The sequence below is a fragment of the Ursus maritimus genome, unplaced genomic scaffold (assembly GCF_017311325.1).
Source record: "Ursus maritimus isolate PB19 unplaced genomic scaffold, ASM1731132v1 scaffold_21, whole genome shotgun sequence".
NCBI lineage: Eukaryota > Metazoa > Chordata > Mammalia > Carnivora > Ursidae > Ursus > Ursus maritimus.
The window spans coordinates 52,350,054-52,367,502 of NW_024424564.1; the positions used below are offsets into that span (position 1 = coordinate 52,350,054).

A 17,449-nucleotide genomic window follows, 5' to 3' on the forward strand; every position below is an offset into this window, starting at 1 on the left:
CTCCTCCGCTATGAGCCTGCTTCTTCCTCTCCCACTCCCCCTGCTTGTGTTCCCTCTCTCGCTGGCTGTCTCTCTCTCTGTCAAATAAATAAATAAAATCTTTAAAAAAAAAAAAAAAGGAAGGAGTAAATGTAGTAAAATAAAGAGGAAGTGGGGAGTTTTGAATATTTATTACCTTAATGCTTGATATGATTTACTTAATTCTGTGTTTATGTTATTTAATATGTTTTTCACAACTGGTTCCCCGAATGCCTGAAGTTCTGACAGTCGGCTCTTGTGAGTGGTAAGAGCTGGCTAGTGTCCCCCTGGCTGACCGCACGCTGGCTTGTCCTCTCAGACGACACCAGGTCGGGCCACGGCCACCCTGCCCGCCCTCACTGTCTCCACCCTGGGTGGTCCCAACCTCCTTGGCTCAGCCTCGTGGCCTTGGACTGAATTATTCTGGAATGAGGGGAGCAAGCATGCTAAGTAGCACCCCGTTTTTAAGCGGGTGCCCTGTACCCCGTGCTGTGGGTGTGCTAGTTCTCACTCCACAGCCTGCTGCTGTGAACGGCTCGGTGAGCCCCCAGCCTCCCGGTGTGGCGCCCGTAAGTGGGGCTCTGTTCTTGCAAACTGTAAAGTGCGGCGGGCGTGCCAGGCGGCGGCGGCGGACGAGAGGTCCTGATTTTCCCCTTTGACTTTTGGTTCAATGTCTGAGATCGGTCGTATCGACAGAGCGAAGGTTCTGGGCCTCGTGGTTAGGGCCTCGTGGTTATTCAGCTTCGGGGGCAGGGCGTGTTGTTCTGAAGTCGTCTCACGCTTCCCTCCTTAGGTACAGAAAGAACCTGAAGGCCCTGTACGTCGTGCACCCCACCAACTTCCTCAAGGTCCTGTGGACCATCTTCAGACCGCTCATCAGGTACGCGGCGTTCTCGGCGAGAACCTCACTGCGGCGGGAGGCGGCATCCCGCGGGTTCAGGGGGACGGCTCTCCCTGTGTGGCATTGTGGAGGTCTCAGCTCTGGGGCACCTGTGTGTCTGGGGTACCCCGCCCACCCTGTGGTTATGGCAGGTCATGGGGCCAACGGTCCTGAACAGGAATGCACCCGCTCACTAGCTTTGTGGAGCTTTGCACCTGGTATTTTTTTTTTTTTAAGATTTTATTTATTTAGTTGACAGAGAGAGACAGCCAGCGAGAGAGGGAATACAAGCAGAGGGAGTGGGAGAGGAAGAAGCAGGCTCACAGCGGAGGAGCCTTACGCAGGGCTTGATCCCAGAACGCCGGGATCACGCCCTGAGCCAAAGGCGGATGCTTAACTGCTGTGCCACCCAGGCGCCCCTGCACCTGGTATTTTTTTTTTTTTTTTTTTTTTTTTGCACCTGGTATTTTAAATCCCACCCTGGCCTGAGCACTTCCTTTATGCACCTGTGTCAGGTCCCCAAGACCACCTCACGTTTGGAGGTTCACTACAAGGATGCACAAAACTCAGACCAGCGCTCAGTCCAGGGCATGTGGCCCGCGTGGCCCTGCCGGGGAGGGGGTCGGATGCGACTCCCGGGTCTGCAGGCTCTACTTGGAGAATTTCTGGAATAGCAGACTTGAGTCTGCTCCGGTTTGACGCAGGGAGAGACTTCCGTGGCCAGGTTTCCTTTCGTTGCAGGAGAATTCCCCGCCAGCTTTCCCCCTGGTTGCCTGTGCCGCCACTGCAGACCCCCGCCTGTTGGGAAGGTGGGGTTTTGTCCGTCGGTTCTGTTGCCTAACCAGGACCAGCCTGCTGGGGCCGTCCTTGACGTAGTGAGGAAGCCAGTGCTGGTGACGCAGCTGCCCGAGGAGACAGTTCAGATGTTCTCACTGGAGCTGTCGTTCACCTTCGCAAAGCTCTCAGAGTTCTAGAAACCTCTCTGACTTCTTGGGGAAATAATCATCCCTCCCCCTCTGTCGTGTGGCCGCCCAGATGCTGTGGAGGTTCCGGAGCTCGGGCTTGTTTTGGCCCCGCCTCTGATCACCCAGTTCCCTGGGCGGGAGATGCAGCCTCTCCCTGCCTCAGTTTCCCCACGCAGCTGATGGTGCTGCTGCAGCCGTTCTGTCCTTGCAAGAGTTTGTTGACTTGGCACACGCAGGGTGTTTAGGACAGGGCCTGCCTGGCACTCGTAGGTGCTCAGGATTTGCTGCTAACATTGTTTTAAAAACACTTTCCCTGGGGCGCCTGGGTGGCGCAGTCGTTTAGCGTCTGCCTTCGGCTCAGGGCGTGATCCCGGCGTTCTGGGATCGAGCCCCATATCAGGCTCCTCTGCTGGGAGCCTGCTTCTTCCTCTCCCACTCCCCCTGCTTGTGTTCCCTCTCTCGCTGGCTGTCTCTCTATCTGTCAAATAAATAAATAAAATAAAAAAAACACTTTCCCTATCCTTTTGTGATTAATTTATTACAATTTCTTACACATCTTACATGCATAGCACCCCGAAACGATCCTGTGAGGTCGGCTGTATTCTCCCTCTTCCAAAGGAGAGGAGGTTGACGCTCAGAGAGGTTAAGTCGCTTTCCTGCGGTCACACAGTGAGTCACGGCTCAGCTGGGATTCCGGCTCAAGCCCATATGGTTCTGCCACTTATCCTGCCCCAGGCGTGGCCGTAAACCAGGTACCAGGAGAGAACCTGGAGTCGGGACTGGGCTCTGCCCCCTGCTGGCTGTGTGGCCTCAGGCGGCTTGCGTGACCCCTCTGAGCCCTGGAGTGTTCATTTGGAAGTGAAGAGGACAAGCGCGGAGGCTCTCCAATGCCCGAGAACGAACAGTCGTGTCCGCAGGCCTGGCCCCTTGCCTCCTGACTCAGACCCTCTGGAGGTGGGGCCTGCAGATTGCCCCCACACCTGCACTGCCATCCCCGGGATGCGCTGCCCCAAGGCCCTTCTAGGGCATGAGGGGCAGGAAGCAGGGCCCTCCTCGTGTCTGCCCTCCCGAGCCTGGTGACCAGCAAACGCCTGGCCAGCCAGGGGGGCGGGGGCTCAGGCAGAAGAAACACAGCGAATGTCAGAGGGTGCGCCTACATGGGTATGGGGCTGGCACCAGGGGCCTCCCTGCCCCACGGAAGCTGACATCTGTGTCCCCCTGCAGGCCCCCTCTGCCCCTCAGGGCCCGTGGCTGGGGGTCTGGGCACCCGGCCTGATTCCCGCTCACCCACTAGGGGGAGCCAGTGCACCCAGCTGGGCCTCCCGCGGGCTCCAGCTCCAGGCCGGCTTGTGATAAAACAAGGGAAGAGGTTCTAGAGGTCTGCCCGACAGCCAGCAGGGAGCCTGCCGTTGACGACAGGGTGTCGTGCCCTTGAAAATGTGTTCAGAGGGGACCTCTCGTGCTGAGTATTCTAACCACACACACAAAGCAGGGGGCGCGAGGAACACTTGGTAGATGATGGATCGGCTCGTTCCCGTGACGGTGGCGATGGCATCACGGCGTACGCGTGGGGCCCAAGCCCCCACATCGTGCCCGTGAAATCCGTCCAGCTCTGTGGGTGCCAGCGACCCTCCAGTAGAGCTGTGACGAGGAACGAGGCAGGCGGTGGCCGTTTACCGGGAGCAGGTGCGGGGCCGGGCATGTGACTCCTCACCTGTCGGATCCTGTCCTTGTCCCCACGCTGCAGCTCAGGGAGCGGGCTTGTGGGTAACAGCGGCCCCAGGTGGTGGGTACCGGGGGTGGGACAGTGGACGTGTTTCCCAGACAGTCTCGCTCAGAGGAAGAACCCGTTTCTGAGGGGGAGATTGAGGCCCTGAGAGGCGGGGAGTGGATTCGGCCGGGGCTTGTGTCCACGGTGCTCGCTCCAGGCTGGCCTCCTGAGTGACACTGTCCTGGAGGGAGAGCAGACAGCGCCTGGTGTGCTCCCTGGCCCCCCAGGACCCTCACAGACAGGGAGGTGCCCGCGCGGGAAGGCACCCCGGAGCCAGAAACCACAGGCCGTCCGGGCCCTCCCCGCCATCTCCGTCTGTGCACGTTCATGGCAGATTCTAGCTGGAGGAGATCTTTATTTTTATGCAGATGAGACTCTCACGAGTGCTTGGTGCATCCGAGTTCTTAGGAAAGCAAAAGATCTGCAGACGTGCGCTGCTTCCATTATGTGCTGGTTTCGACTGGAGTCAGCACTATGGTTTCTTAATATGAACAGCGCCTGCGTTGCTCCCCCCGCGGCCCGGCCCCCGCCCCGCCCCCGGCCTCTCCGTCTCGTCGTGCTTATTCTCCTGCTTCTGCTTTTCTAGTCATAAGTTTGGGAAGAAAGTCATCTATTTCAACTACTTGAGTGAGCTCCGCGAACACCTCAAGTACGACCAGCTGCTCGTCCCCCCGGAGGTTCTGCGGTGAGTCGGACCCCGTTCCGAGAGGCGTGGAAACACCCCGGGGATCCCACGGGCCTCCGTCCATCCCGTTAGTGTGGAAAGCTGTGCCTCCAAACGTGTGCCCCGCGGATCTGGCCCTGAAACGTGCGGCGTCAGCAGGGATGCTAACTGCTGACTCAGGGAGCCGAGCCTGCGGCAGGCTGTGCACACAGACGCGGCTCTTCCCTCCCCTCCCCCGTGGCACACGGATTTAAAAATATACGCCGTCGCGGTAACTGCTGTTCGCCGCCTTGCTGTTTACCGCGTTTGCCTCTGAGCAGAGAATCAGGGGAATTTCTTGGGCGTGTGTTTAACGCCGTGGACAGAATGAAATGTTCTCAGGCGTGACACAGGTGCTCTGGAAGCCAGCCCACCCGGTGGCTTTTGCTGGAAGCCTACTCATGTGTCTGCTACTTGAGTTTATATGACAGTGGGAATCCCCGCTCCACAGTCTCTCCCCTGAGGTCAGGGGAGCAGAGGAAGGCGTGTGGCCGGCTGGCCCCGCAGCCATGCGAGGGCAGGTCTTGGACCCCTGGTCCTTTGCGCCTCCCTCACTGGGGGCTCCTTGAAGGGAGTGGGGCCCTTGCTGAGCTGCAGGGAGATGGGCAGGGGCAGGGGAGATGTCGAACTCCTGTGGGCGCCAAGACATACGCCAGACGCTGGACACACAGAGCCGTGTGGGGAGTGACCCTACCCTTGGGGTGCTCCCAGGTCGTGGGGGCCTCAAGTCGGTGACAACAGCTGGGGGGGGACTGTTGGCGAGGGGCTGTTAGGGGAAGCTTGCAGGAGGAGGTGACTCCTGAAGCGAGTTTCCAGGGGACGGTTGGCTGGGTCAAGAGGCTGGGGAAGGTGCTTCCAGTAGAGGGAAGCCTTTGTGCAGACTCGTGGGTGAAATGTTGGCCAGGGGTTGGCAGGAGAGATTGGACATTTGCTGGGGTTGGATTATTCTCTCTGCTTTTTATGTGAACACCCATGGTAGTGGGGGATTGTGTGTGTGTGTGTGTGTGTGTGTGTGTGTGAGCATGCACGCACGTGCTCACGTGTGGGATGGCGGTGTGACGCGTGGGCCCAGGAGGACGAGACGCAGGTGTCCTGCAGACAGTCATGGGGCATCTGGCCCCCGTGGCCCGAGGCTCCTCCCCTGCAAGGTGAGAGCCGTGCTTCTGCTGTGTCCACAGGTATGATGAGAAGCTCCAGGACCTGCACAAGGGCAGGTCGCCCCCTCCCGCCAAGACACCGCCGCCACGGCCCCCTCTGCCCACCCAGCAGTTTGGCGTCAGTCTGCAATAGTAAGTGAGGCAGGGCACGGCCTGCTGGTTTCCTCTGAGGGAACCGCAGACACGCGTGTCCCAGGAAGGCTGTTGGCAGACCTTTGTCTCCAGCAGCCCTGCGCACCCTGCAGAGAACCTGAAACACACGCTTTTTCTGGAGGCGGGAGCACAGATTCCACGTGCATCTGCGTGTCCGTGTGCAGGGGACCCAGCGGCGGGGAGGGGACCAGGTCCCTGGGGTTCCCGCCTGTGTGCAGGGGACCCAGTGGCGGGTGGGGGACTGGGTCCCTGGGGTTCTCGCCCGTGTGTGAGGGACCCAGCGGCGGGCAGGGAACTGGGTCCCTGGGGTTCAGGGGACCCTGGCCATGGCAGGACACGTGCCACCAGCCTCGAAGTGAAGCAGGGCCATGTGTTTTGCTTTGGCTGGTGAGGCCGGGCAGCCTTAGGGCTGGTCGCATCAGGAGAGAGTGTTAGGAGCCAGTTCACTGTCTGCCTTGTGGTGACGGCCGCCGGGTGGAGAGGCCAGCCTACCTCACCAGGTGACCCCTGTGTGCCTCCCACAGACACCCATGCTGGACGCAGAGCACAAGTGAGAAATGAACTTCCTTTGGGTCCAGCCGCCGGATCGGGGACTGTTAGTGTCACAGCATGTCCTGTCCTTCCTGACTGATCTCACCCCTTATTGGCCACATGACCTTGAACTCGCTCCCCCGGCTCAGCGTGTTAACTTATTTCTGGAGTGAATGAGTTGGATGATATGAACTTAAACATTTCCTTGTAAAGGATTCTGGGCCAACTTCATCTCCTTTAAGACTTATCCCGTGGTGCCTCCTCCAGGAAGGCTTCCCTGATGCTCTAGGCTGAATACAGGGCCCTCCTGCATTACGGGCCCATCTGAGTGGGCTGCCATAGGGAGCTCCCCAGGTGTTCCCACTGCTTGGCAGTGGGCTGTCCATCCTGCTGTCCTCTGCTGTGGGCTGTAGGCCAGACAAAGGAGCTGTTTTATCCGACAGCCACGTGGGGCAGATGGGTCGGGTCCACACAATGTGTAGAAAACCAGGGTCTGGAGGGTGGTGGTGGGTCCCGGATAGTGGCTCAGTCCCACATTAGGGAGTCGTTTCTTGTTGGAAGCTTGCATGTTGTTTTCCTACACCAAAATCTGATGACGTTTGAGACCCTTGGTGGGACCTGATGCAGCCTGAAAGGTTGAGCATTGAGACTCTCTGGACGGTGTCCTGGCAAGGGCATTGGCGGATGCCCACCTGCCCCACCTGCCACCTCGGGCGTGTCACTTGCCTCTCCTGAGGCATCTGGGCACGGGGACTCTTCATCGACCTCTCGTAGGGGCTGCGGGGCTACAGGGGAGACAGATGCTGGGGAGCCCTCTTTCTTCCTGGCCTAGAGTGAAGGCGGGCGGCGTGTGATGGGAAGAAGAATGGCCCCCCGGGGACGTCAGTGTCCCTGTGATCATGTACCTTACATAGTGAAGGAGACTTTGTAAATGTGATTCAGTGAGGGATCTTGGGACGGGGAGGGAAAGAGCCTGGATTATCCGGGTGGGCCCAGCGTCATCACGAGGGTCAGAGTCAGAGAGGAGGCGTGAGGACGGAAGCAGGAAGCAGAGGTTGGGGTGATGTGGGGCCCCGAGCCATGGAATGCAGGTGGCTCTGAGGAGCTGGAAAAGGTAAGGAATGGATTCTCCCCTAGAGCCTCTGTAAAAAACAAAGCCCCGTTGACCCATTTTAGCCTTCGGACACCTGCAGAAGTGTAGGATCGTAAGCTCTGTTATTCTGAACTACTGAGTGTCGCGATTAGTTATGGCAGGCATAGGAAGCTAAGAGCCGGCAGGGAGAAGTATGCCGGGGAGGGGGTGTGCGGAAACCTGGTTCCCAGAGCACCTGATGGGGGCCGGCTGGGAGGGGTGTGCGGTGTCTGGGGGTGGAGCTGAGGACAGGGCTGGCTCAGGAAAGAGGTGGGTAAGGAGGTGGGAGTCAGCACCTTGGGTGTGTCCCAGCAGCTGAAGGTGGGCCCTGTTTTCCAGAACTTTCTGCGATGGTAGACGTGGTCTGCTGGTCTGCACTGCCCGTTGTGGCTGTCGAGCTCTCAAAATGTGGCTAGTGCAGCACAGGCACTGAATTTCTAACCTGATTTAATTTTAACGGAGGTGAATTTAAACGGCCCCCAGCTAGCCTGCAGGACCGTGCGGCTCTAGACCCCTGCCTCCCCACCCAGACGCAGACACGAGTGGGGACCCCTCGAAGAGCTACTTTGGAAGCACTTTGCAAATGCAGCATCTGTCCAAATACAATGTTCCCGAATATATCTGGAGCAAAAATTTGCCAAATTTTCCTTCCTTACACACTGTAGAGATGTGCTGCTGGAACGCACTCTTGCCTACGGGCGTGACTCCGGCACTCTTGAGGCCCGCGGGGGGAGGCAGGTGGGGATACACCTGCAGTGATTTCTGGAGGGGCGGGGGGGATCCTGGGGGTGCAGGTGAGAACCTCAGCTCTCAGACGAGGGGTCCAGATGGGCCCAGTATTTCTGAGGCTTCTGTTGTTCGCTCTGCACTTTCGGCCTGGCCCGTGGATCAGCGCTGGGGCTGCTCTTGGGGTGTGCTGGCTGATAACAGGGGTTCTCGGCGGCCATGCCTGAGGCCCCCGGTGCTTCCGTTATCAGTCCCTTAGTCTGATGACCCCAGCAGTGCCTTTCAGATTGCCTGTGTTCAGAACCACTTCAGTCTCCATATTGTCCAATACAATTTTAAAAATGAAAAACAAAAAACCAAAACACACCTAACTCATGGATTTCTAGAGCCATCTCCCCGAGTACAGATTGGGGGACACAGCCTTGGCCTTCTGCCTCCAACAGATGCCTTCCGGAGTGTGTTCACAGAGCATTCGAGCCCCAGAGCTCCCCGTTAGCAGATCGAAGACGGATCTTAGAAATGTCCTTTATAAAGACCTTGGTTCATGCCTGTTCTGGGGCCGGTTGTAAACTATAAAAATCAGTTCGTTGTATTTTTTTTTTCTTTTTTTACGCCCAACATGGGGCTTGAACTCGCAACCCCGAGATCAAGAGTCGCGTGCTCTACCGACCGGCCGGCCAGGCGCCCCCAGTTCGTTCTCTCTCTAGGGAATGATGAGTATCATTGGACAGCCTTTGAAGAACATTCTGCCACTTTGAGAGATAATCCATGGGATTGCCTCTTTAAATTAGTATTTTATGCTGTTTCATTGCAAATGACTACAATAAAATGGCAGTAAACATATTAAATAGAGCACGAAATATGTAATTTGTTTGGACTGTGAATGAATGGAAGTCATTAAAATTCATACCCAAATCCTACTCACAAATGTTAATTCGCTGAGTTAAGTTCAGAAGCACACAACAGGAAACTATCACCTAGAACAAGCTAATTAAGTTAATATATGAAGGGGGAGTCAGAGAGTCAAGACGTCTTTGCTCCTCGCCGTCCCTGAAGAGGGAAACACGCACGTGTGTGTCTCGTACAGCTCCGTCTGGACAGCTGTGGGGTAGTGGAAAGCGGGCAGGTAAATAAGGGCCTCCTTCGGGTAAGGGAGGGGATGGGTGCAGGTCCCAGCTTTGGGAAGTCAAGCTAGTGACGTAAGTCACTCCAGNTTCTTTCCCTATAACTGGAGTTAAAACCAGGCCCTCCTCACCTCCAGGCCCAGGGAAGCTTCACAGCAAGGTGCGCAGACCGTGTGAAGCAGTCCCCGCTGCCCAGCTTGCCTGCTGTCATTTCTCCTTCATCGTCCCCTCCTCCAGGAAGCCTTCCCTGATGACTCCACACAGACTAGGCCCATTTGTTGAAAAGACCATTCTCTCCGCTACCGAATTGCCTTGGCTCCCTGTTAAAAACCGATTGCCCATAAACATGAGGGTTTATTCTGGACTCTTGATTCTCTTCCATCGGCCTATGTCAGTGCCACACTGTCTTTATTACTGTAGCGTGGTACCAAGTTCTGAAATGGGGAAATGTGAGTCTTCTGACTTTGTTGTTCTTTCTCGAGATGGGTTTGGCTCTGGGGTCTCTTGCATTTCCGTATTCATTTTAGAATCAGCTTGTCGATTTCTGGAAAAAGGCAGCAGGGTTTCAGCGGAGATCATGCTGTCCCTGCGGGTCCGTGTGCGGAGCACGGCCGTCTTCCCAGTACCCCGTGTTCCAGTTCAGGAACCCAGGATGTCTTTCCTCGCAGGTGGATCTTTTCTGTTTCTCTCAATGAGGTTTTCTAGTTTTCAGTCTCCGTGTTTTGCACTTTTTTGTTAAATTTAGTATTTTGTTCTTTGCGAGCTATTGTAGATGAAATTGTTGCGTGTGTTCATATTTTGGGTCATTCGCTGCTAGCGTATAGAAATAGTTGATTTTTGGGGCGCCTGGGTGGCGCAGTCGTTAAGCGTCTGCCTTCGGCTCAGGGCGTGATCCCGGCGTTGCGGGATCGAGTCCCACATCGGGGTCCTCCACTGGGAGCCTGCTTCTTCCTCTCCCACTCCCCCTGCTGTGTTCCCTCTCTCACTGGCTGTCTCTCTGTCACATAAATAAATAAAATCTTAAAAAAAAAAAAAAAGAAATAGCTGATTTTTGTACACTGACCTTACATCCTACCAGCTAACGAACATCAGTTATTGGTTCTTATGTTCATGGTTCTTATCGGTTCAGATGTTTCATGAATTTTCTGAGTATTTTCTATATCCAAGATCGTGTCATCTGTAAATATAGTTTTACTTCTTCCTTTCCATCCCGGATGCCTTTTGTTCCCTTTTCTTGCCCAGTCGTACCGACCGGACCCTCCGGTGTTGGGTAGGAGTGGGGAGAGCGCACATCCTTGTCTTTTCCGGTTCTTACCGGGAAGTGGCTGAGTTCTTTCCCATTAAATGTGTTATTAGCTGTGGGTTTTTCATAGACGCCCTTTATTCGGTGGAGGCAAAGCCCTTCCATTCCTAGCTTGTTGAGTGGTTGGGTCTTGTTTTTCTTTGTTCTATGAAGGGATGTGAGATTGCGTCCTAAGCTTTTGTTGCCTTTATTGAGATGATCGCATAGTTTTTGTCCTTTATTAAATACGGTGATGACACTGATTGATTTTTACGTTGAACCAGCCTTGTACTCTTGGGATAAATCACGTGTGTTCGTGATAGATCATCTTTTTACACGCAGTTCGAGTTGCTTTGCAGTATTTTGTGGATGATTTGGTGTCTATATTCCTAAGGAAAACTGGCCCGCAGTCACCTTATACTGTCGTCTTTGACTTAGCCTCGTGGCCCTTCTGTTTCTTGCAAGTTTATGTGGGATCAGAGCGAATCTTTCCTTCACAGGGGTTGTGGGATTTTCAAACTCGTGGGAGAAGTGGGGGTGTCCCCCTGCCCCCACCTCTCCTCCTCCTCCCGTATCTGCAGGAAAGGGGATCTGGGGGCGACAGATCCAGAGGACCCCTCGGGCTGCTCATTAGTGAGCAGGGTCACGTGGCTCTTCCAGCTGTGTCTCTCCCCGAGTGGAAGGTTTCGGCTGAGCCCGGGCCTGCTTTCATGAGGAAAGAGGTGATGGGCGGGTACGCTCGTCTTTGCTCTCCCGCACCACGCAGCTGTCTGGAGAACAGAAGATGCTGCCTTGGGAATGGCCTGTGGGGTGGGGAACGGGCGTCCTTGGGCTCTGGTTCTCAGTCACGTGGGTCAGCTTGACTTGCTAGAAACCCCCACCCCATTAGAGTTTTGGGGACTGGTCTCGCTCATGGTACAAAACTGTCCAGTTTTTCATTCCCCTCCCTAAGGAGGCCAGCTCTGCAGAGGGGGGGTGAACCCCACCAAGCCCCCAACCCAGAGCCCAAGGCTGTACCTCCAGGTACAAGGGCTCGGGAGTTAAATTTGGATCTGAACCCTAGGCCGTCTGACTGCAGACGCAATACTTTGTCTCTCTGAGTCTGCTTTGTCCTCTGTCACAGTGGGGGCACGGTGATGAAGCCAGCAGGCCTGGCGGCGTGCGCGTCAGGCTTCCGCACACTATGGTGCCTGGGGTGTCCACCTGTGCTCCCCAGTTCTGCCGGCGCCTGGGACCTCCCAGCCCCTTTGTGGCTGAGACCTCCCCAGGTCAGCGAGTTGAGCTGCAGCCACCGTCCAGTTTTAGGAACTGGGGAGGGGATGAGAGATGAAGGACCGTCTCAGATGGCTGGGAAAGCCTGGGTGCCCAGCAAGTCAGGCCTGCTGTTCCTCCCTGTCCCTGCCATTTCTAAAAAAGCTACAATCTCTCCTCATTTGTGCATTCCTCGCATACAAAACCAGGAGAGAAACGTGCTCTGAATTACTCTAGGCGTGTCTCCCAAGGGGAGGGGCTACACGCAAGAATTATGTGCGAGAATCCCCAGTACTCTCTGGCGGTGGGCGGCCGGCCAGGAGTACGCAGTGCTGACCCGGGAATAGGGCTCTGCCTCTGAGAGCCCCCTGCGCCCGGCGTGCACCTCGGAACTTTAGTTCAGGGTGTGGGTTTACTAGTCCGTGCCTCCTGGAGACTGGCCCAGGCCCGCACACGCGGGGATGCACAGGGAGGGCCGTGATAGGACAGGATTTGCTGCTGACCTGGGCACCCCCACCCAGCCAGGAAGCACCTTTTATCCAGAGCCCCTAGGACAGAGGTCATTCTCTGCCCTGACTCAGTGGGCTGAGCAAGCGTCTCTCCGAGCCGACGGCTGGGGACGGGGAGGGAGGAGAAATCCACAGCATGAGTTCTGCGCCATTGAGGGTAATAACAGAATGCTAGGACCCTGTTCTGCTGCTCACCATGGGAGGCCTGGCTGGAGTCAGTGCTCCTTGAATGCACGAGCGAGGAGGCATGCTTGGCTGGGGGCCCGGCAACTTCAAGCAAACCCCTGCACTTCCGGGACCTCAGTTTCTCATGATCTCACAGGCCTCTCCCTACCTTGGAAGTCTGCTTTTGAAAAAGGAAACGCGGGCTAAGCTATAGGCAAGGGGGTCTTTGGGTAGCTCATTAGTGTCCTATTTTGCAGGTCTCGGGGGCCCCCTCTGCAAAATGTTAACTAGCGGGGGCTTTGGAATGAACAGACCTGGGCTCTGGAGCTGGGAGACCTTGGGCCAGTCACTGCAGCATCCTGAGCCTGTGTCTTCACCTGAAATGGGCCACCTGTGTCTGGCCTGGGAAGTCACTCAGCCCCTGGCGTTCCAATGATTTGAATTGTTAGTACATTTGACGCCGAGCTCAACGAAGCCTTCCAGGTCCCTCAGCGTTGACTATTTGCAGCTCCCTGGAGGGGCGGTGCCAGCATCGCTGCTTTCCATTGGGAGAAACAGAGGCTGGGGAAGCTAAGAGATTGGCCCAGAGTCGCCCACCTCCTCGAGGCAGGACCAGAGCGAGCTTACAAAGGAAGCAGGAGGAGGAAAAGAGCCACCCATCCCATCCACCACATTCTTCCCTCCCTGGGGACGCAGAGAGGGAACCGCCTGGACTCTGCTTGGGCCAAGCCATCGTGGTCCTCACAGAGGGACACAGGAAGCCAAGTCGGGGACGAGTGGGGAGAGTCCACCCACGTTCCTATGGCAGCAGGACTCACAATGGCAGTGACTGTCATCAGGGCCCCTTGGCTGGCTGGGCTGTTGCTTCTTGTCCCAGACCTAGAGCTTCAGCAGAGAGACACAGGAGGAAACCCAGCCGCCCATGGAGAGCGGGACGTGCAAAGGCCCGTCGGCGCTGTTGGTGCAGTTTTCACCCTTGTTCACGGGGCCACGTATTCAGGCCTCCTCTGTAAATCTTGGGGCCCAGGAGGAGCAGCTTTGGTGGCACATCCGCCTGATGAGTCCCTGCAGAACGGTGGTGGCGGGTTTGAGCTGGGCCGGACCTCGCTGCTAGCTCTGCCACCTCGGACTGCGGGACCTCGAGCCGCTCCCGGGGCCTCTCCCAGCATCCACGTCTGGTCTCTAACTCGGCCTCATGAAGTCAGGATGGAAATGAAAAGGATAAGATACCAGAGCCGGGGCTGTGGGCTCAGACTCGTGGCTGTGTGTCCTGGCTGCACACTCTTGACTGTCTGTGGTTCCCCGTTGTGCATCCCAGTCCCCCCATCACTTAGCTGCTTCAGATGGCAACTGTTTTGTTACGTGGCCTGATTTCTGTGGGCCGGGCACTCGGGTGGGGCTCAGCCGAGCAGGTTTGTTCTGTGTGGTGCTGGCGGAGCTCACTAGGTGGGGTCCAGTGTGGCCCAGTGGCTCGGGAGCGTCCGGGGCCTGGGGCACAGCCTCACGTCCTGGCGCTTGGCAGGGATGGCTGGAGGCCTGGGCTCAGCTGGGACACGGCCGCCCCACAGGACATCCTCGCGGTGGCCGCCCTTCTTACGGGGCAGCTCACGGCTTGTGGCAGGCAATTCCCGAGACTAGTGGAAACCTCCAGAGTCTTCAGCCTGGGGCCTGGAAATGAGACAGTTGCTTCTGCCGTATTCCCATGGTCAAAAGACCTTCCTTTCCTGGTTTCTTGGCTCATGGCTCCATCCCCCACCTTCAAAGTCCTGTGCTCTGACCTCTGCTTCTGTCGTCCGTCTCCTCTCTGAGTCTGGCCCTCCTGCCTCCGTGAGCTTCTGTTGAGCCTGCCGGACAGTCTGGGGTGATCTCCCCACCTGTCACCTGTAGAGCCCCTTGTGATGCAGAAGGGGGCACATTCACAGCTCCCAGGCGTTGGGACGTAAACGTCCACAGTGGCCACTGATGATTCTCCACACACGTGGCCACGGACAGGTTCCATGACCCCTCTGAGCCTCAGTTTCCTTGTCTGTAAATGGGGTTTATTATGGAAACTTCTAGGACTGTCCCGAAGACTCAGTGAGTTAATACACTTTGGGCACTTGGACCATGTCTGCACAGTACAGGACCTTTGGCAGGCAGCCATTGTCAGCATTAGCGGCACCGTGAGCGCGGTGCTCTGTGACAAGGGTCATCAACAACGGTGACTCGGAGGAGAAGGCTGTCGGCGTCGTGGGGTCCACACACAGCGCCAGGGGATGATGGATGGGGAGCCTGCGCCCTGCGGAGAGGAGGCCTCAGGGGAGGGGGACTTCGGCCTGGGCCTGGAGAGAGAGCCTGGAGCGGGGAAGGCAGGGTGTGCTGGGCGGAGGGCGGGCTGTGAGCCAGCAGGAGGCCTGAGATGCAGGAGAGACGGAGCGACGGTGGCGAGTCTCTGTGCGCCTGCAGCGTCCAAGGTGGGATGTGCAGCAGTGCTGCGTGCCTGGCGTGAGCACGTGCCCGGCCGCAAGGCTGTGCGGGCCTGATAACAGGGATTGCCTCTTGGGGGGGGGGGCGAGAAAGGACAAGAGGAAGCCTGCCTGCTCGCGGGTGGGTGTGCTGGGGCCTTAGCAGGACAGGAGTCTGAAGGCGACAAGAATTTAAGTCCATTTACTGCAGCATCCCGCTAAGCGTCCCCGGCCAGGAGCGCGAGGTGAGTTTCAGTTTAATTCTTCCTTTTCCAGCTGTTGAGTCTTTGGATCATGTGACATCATTTGTTCTGTAAGTCACATCTCCTGAATGTGTTGGGGGTACCAGGGCCTGTCCTGACAGCTTTGCTAGTGCTAACGCAGCCACCCTGGCAGGTGGGTACGACGATCACCCCATTTAACAGAAGAGGAAATAGAGGCACGGGACACAGGCAGGTTGAGTGGTGTGTCTGGGTCTCCCGGCTGTGGCGGCAGAGCCGGGATTCAGTCTCAGGAGGTCGGATGCCAGAGCTCACGCTTCTGGCTTCTGTTCCTCTGCCCGCGCGTCTCGGTGGTGACCCTCCCCACGGGGGCTAAGTGCACGTGCCATTAGTGGGTGATCGCTGCGCTGTTCGTTCCCGTTCATCTGTGACTTACGTTTATGTCACAGCTCTGGGGCTGTGCTGAGAGGCTGGATCGTGGAGCCTGCTGGTCTGGGTTTGAATCCTGGTCCTGCACTCATTTGGTCAAGTAGCTTAAACTCTCAGGGCCTCAGTTTCCCTTCTTGAGTGCCAGCCGTTATCAAAATAGCCTGTGCTTTCTCACCTTTGTGCACGTTCCCTGCATTCCCCGTGTGTCCCGTCTCCACGTGTCCAAATCCAACGTCCTCCTCAAGGTGCCCCTAAAATACTTCCTCTGTGTTGCTGGACCTTGAGCTCCGTGAGAGCGTGCGCCCTTTCCTCCCGTGCGTATCCGTCAGCTCTCACTAGGCTGTGCCGCGTAACAAACAGTCAGTCTCGGCGGGTTCTGACGACAAGTGTTTATTCTTGCTGAGGTTGTGCGAGGTGTGTGTGTAGGTGGCGGCTCAGCTCTGTTTCGTGTGTGTCTTCTGTTTCTGACATGAGGCTGAGAGCGTGGGCTCTCGGGGACAGGCTGCTGTCTTGCTGGAGGAGGGGAGTAAGCATGCCCCACCCAAGCTACAACAGTCTCGTTCAGAGCTTCTCCTCGGCGGTGGCAAGCATCACGCCTGCTGCCAGCCCGGAGCAGGTCACCCAGCCAAGCCCACCGTCAGTGAGGCAGGGAGGTGGCTGTCCTGCAGGAAGGCCCAGCAAGGCAGAGAGGGAAGGCAGACTTAGCAGCAAACACCAGCTTGCCCCCTGTGGTGCCCAGCCACGGAAGTCTGCTCTTCCCGTCTTTCCCGAAGTATCAACCGTTACTGTGTCTCACGTCCTGTGTTGGACACTGTGTTTGAAGAGATTGAGGTTGACTCAGGCCTTGCACACACATCTGGAATCATTTCCTTGGGATGACTTCCTCGGAGTGGGTGAATTTCCAGGATCAGAGAATGTGGCCATTTTTAAGGTTTGGGGCACATACTGTTCACTCCCCCTCCAGAAAGGTCGTCTGCTTCCTAGAGCCCGACATCGTGGGTCACCACCACACGCCAGAGCTGGCCCCTCTTGCTTTGGAACACAGGGGCTCCTGAGGGGAGTGGCCCCTGCCTGTCAGACCCTCCCTCACCTCCTGGAGGACACGCTCCCCTGTGCTCAGTGCCTTCCCCATGGGGATCCCCAGGCTCATCCACCAGGTGGGGGCGGCCGATGGTGAGGGAAGAGTTCCCGGCCCAAACACCTACTGCAGCTCTGGGACCCGGGTCTAGTCAGCATGTGATGTGTAAGCACAGATGGCTTTAGCTGGAGGAAGGAGAGCTGGCGCTGGCAGGAGGGGCCTGGACCGGTGTCCTCAGGGTCACCTGGGTTTGCGGTGATGTGGGGCCTCAGAGCTTGCCGAGCATCAGGGAAGTCAGTGGCACCTGGGAGAACTCGTGTAGCAAAAGAGGAAGGAAACATCCTAAGGTTGCTTCATGCAAAATTTTCACGTCAAGCTTAGCTCTGGTGAGGCCAGGAAGTTCAACTAGTAAACCTTCAGTCCTCTCCGCAGTTTTTGGTTATTTGGTTATTTGCTTACTTCTGGCCTTGGATTCCATTATCATGAAACTATATGCCAGTGGCTACATTTTGACACACATTTTGGTAACAGTGATGCTGTTACTATGTACACGTGTCTCTAGGAATCAGGGAGAGAAAGCTGACTGTGCGTCCCGCCTCTCCTGTGGCCAGCTGTGGGGTGTGGACAGAAACTCCTCTTGCTGGGCACCTCATTGGTTTTCTCTGAAGCAGGGGTAATAAAACCCATCTCATCCACCCCTTCCCTGTTGGACTCAAATGAAACAGTGTATATGCAAGCAAATAGCAAGGAGTGATGCTGTGTAATTGTGAGGTGACGGATTTTTCCAAAAGAGTTGGGGGTTGCTGAACTTCAGGCTGTTCTCGGGGAACCAAGGGAAGAGGCAGCGTCCATATCTGTATGTTAGAATCGGAGGGGTAGATATACCTGCCCCACTCCTGTCCCCATTTCT

At 56.6% G+C, this 17,449-nt stretch overlaps 1 protein-coding gene across 1 annotated transcript in view; it reads left to right on the top strand.

Annotated features, from left to right (window-relative positions):
- Window positions 1-17,449, top strand: part of ARHGAP8 (Rho GTPase activating protein 8) — a 49,916-nt gene that overhangs the window by 18,330 nt on the left and 14,137 nt on the right. Inside the window, 3 exon segments of the mRNA XM_040637093.1 lie at window positions 812-898; window positions 4,221-4,319; window positions 5,516-5,626. Of these exon segments, the coding sequence (XP_040493027.1) occupies window positions 812-898; window positions 4,221-4,319; window positions 5,516-5,626 (297 nt within the window).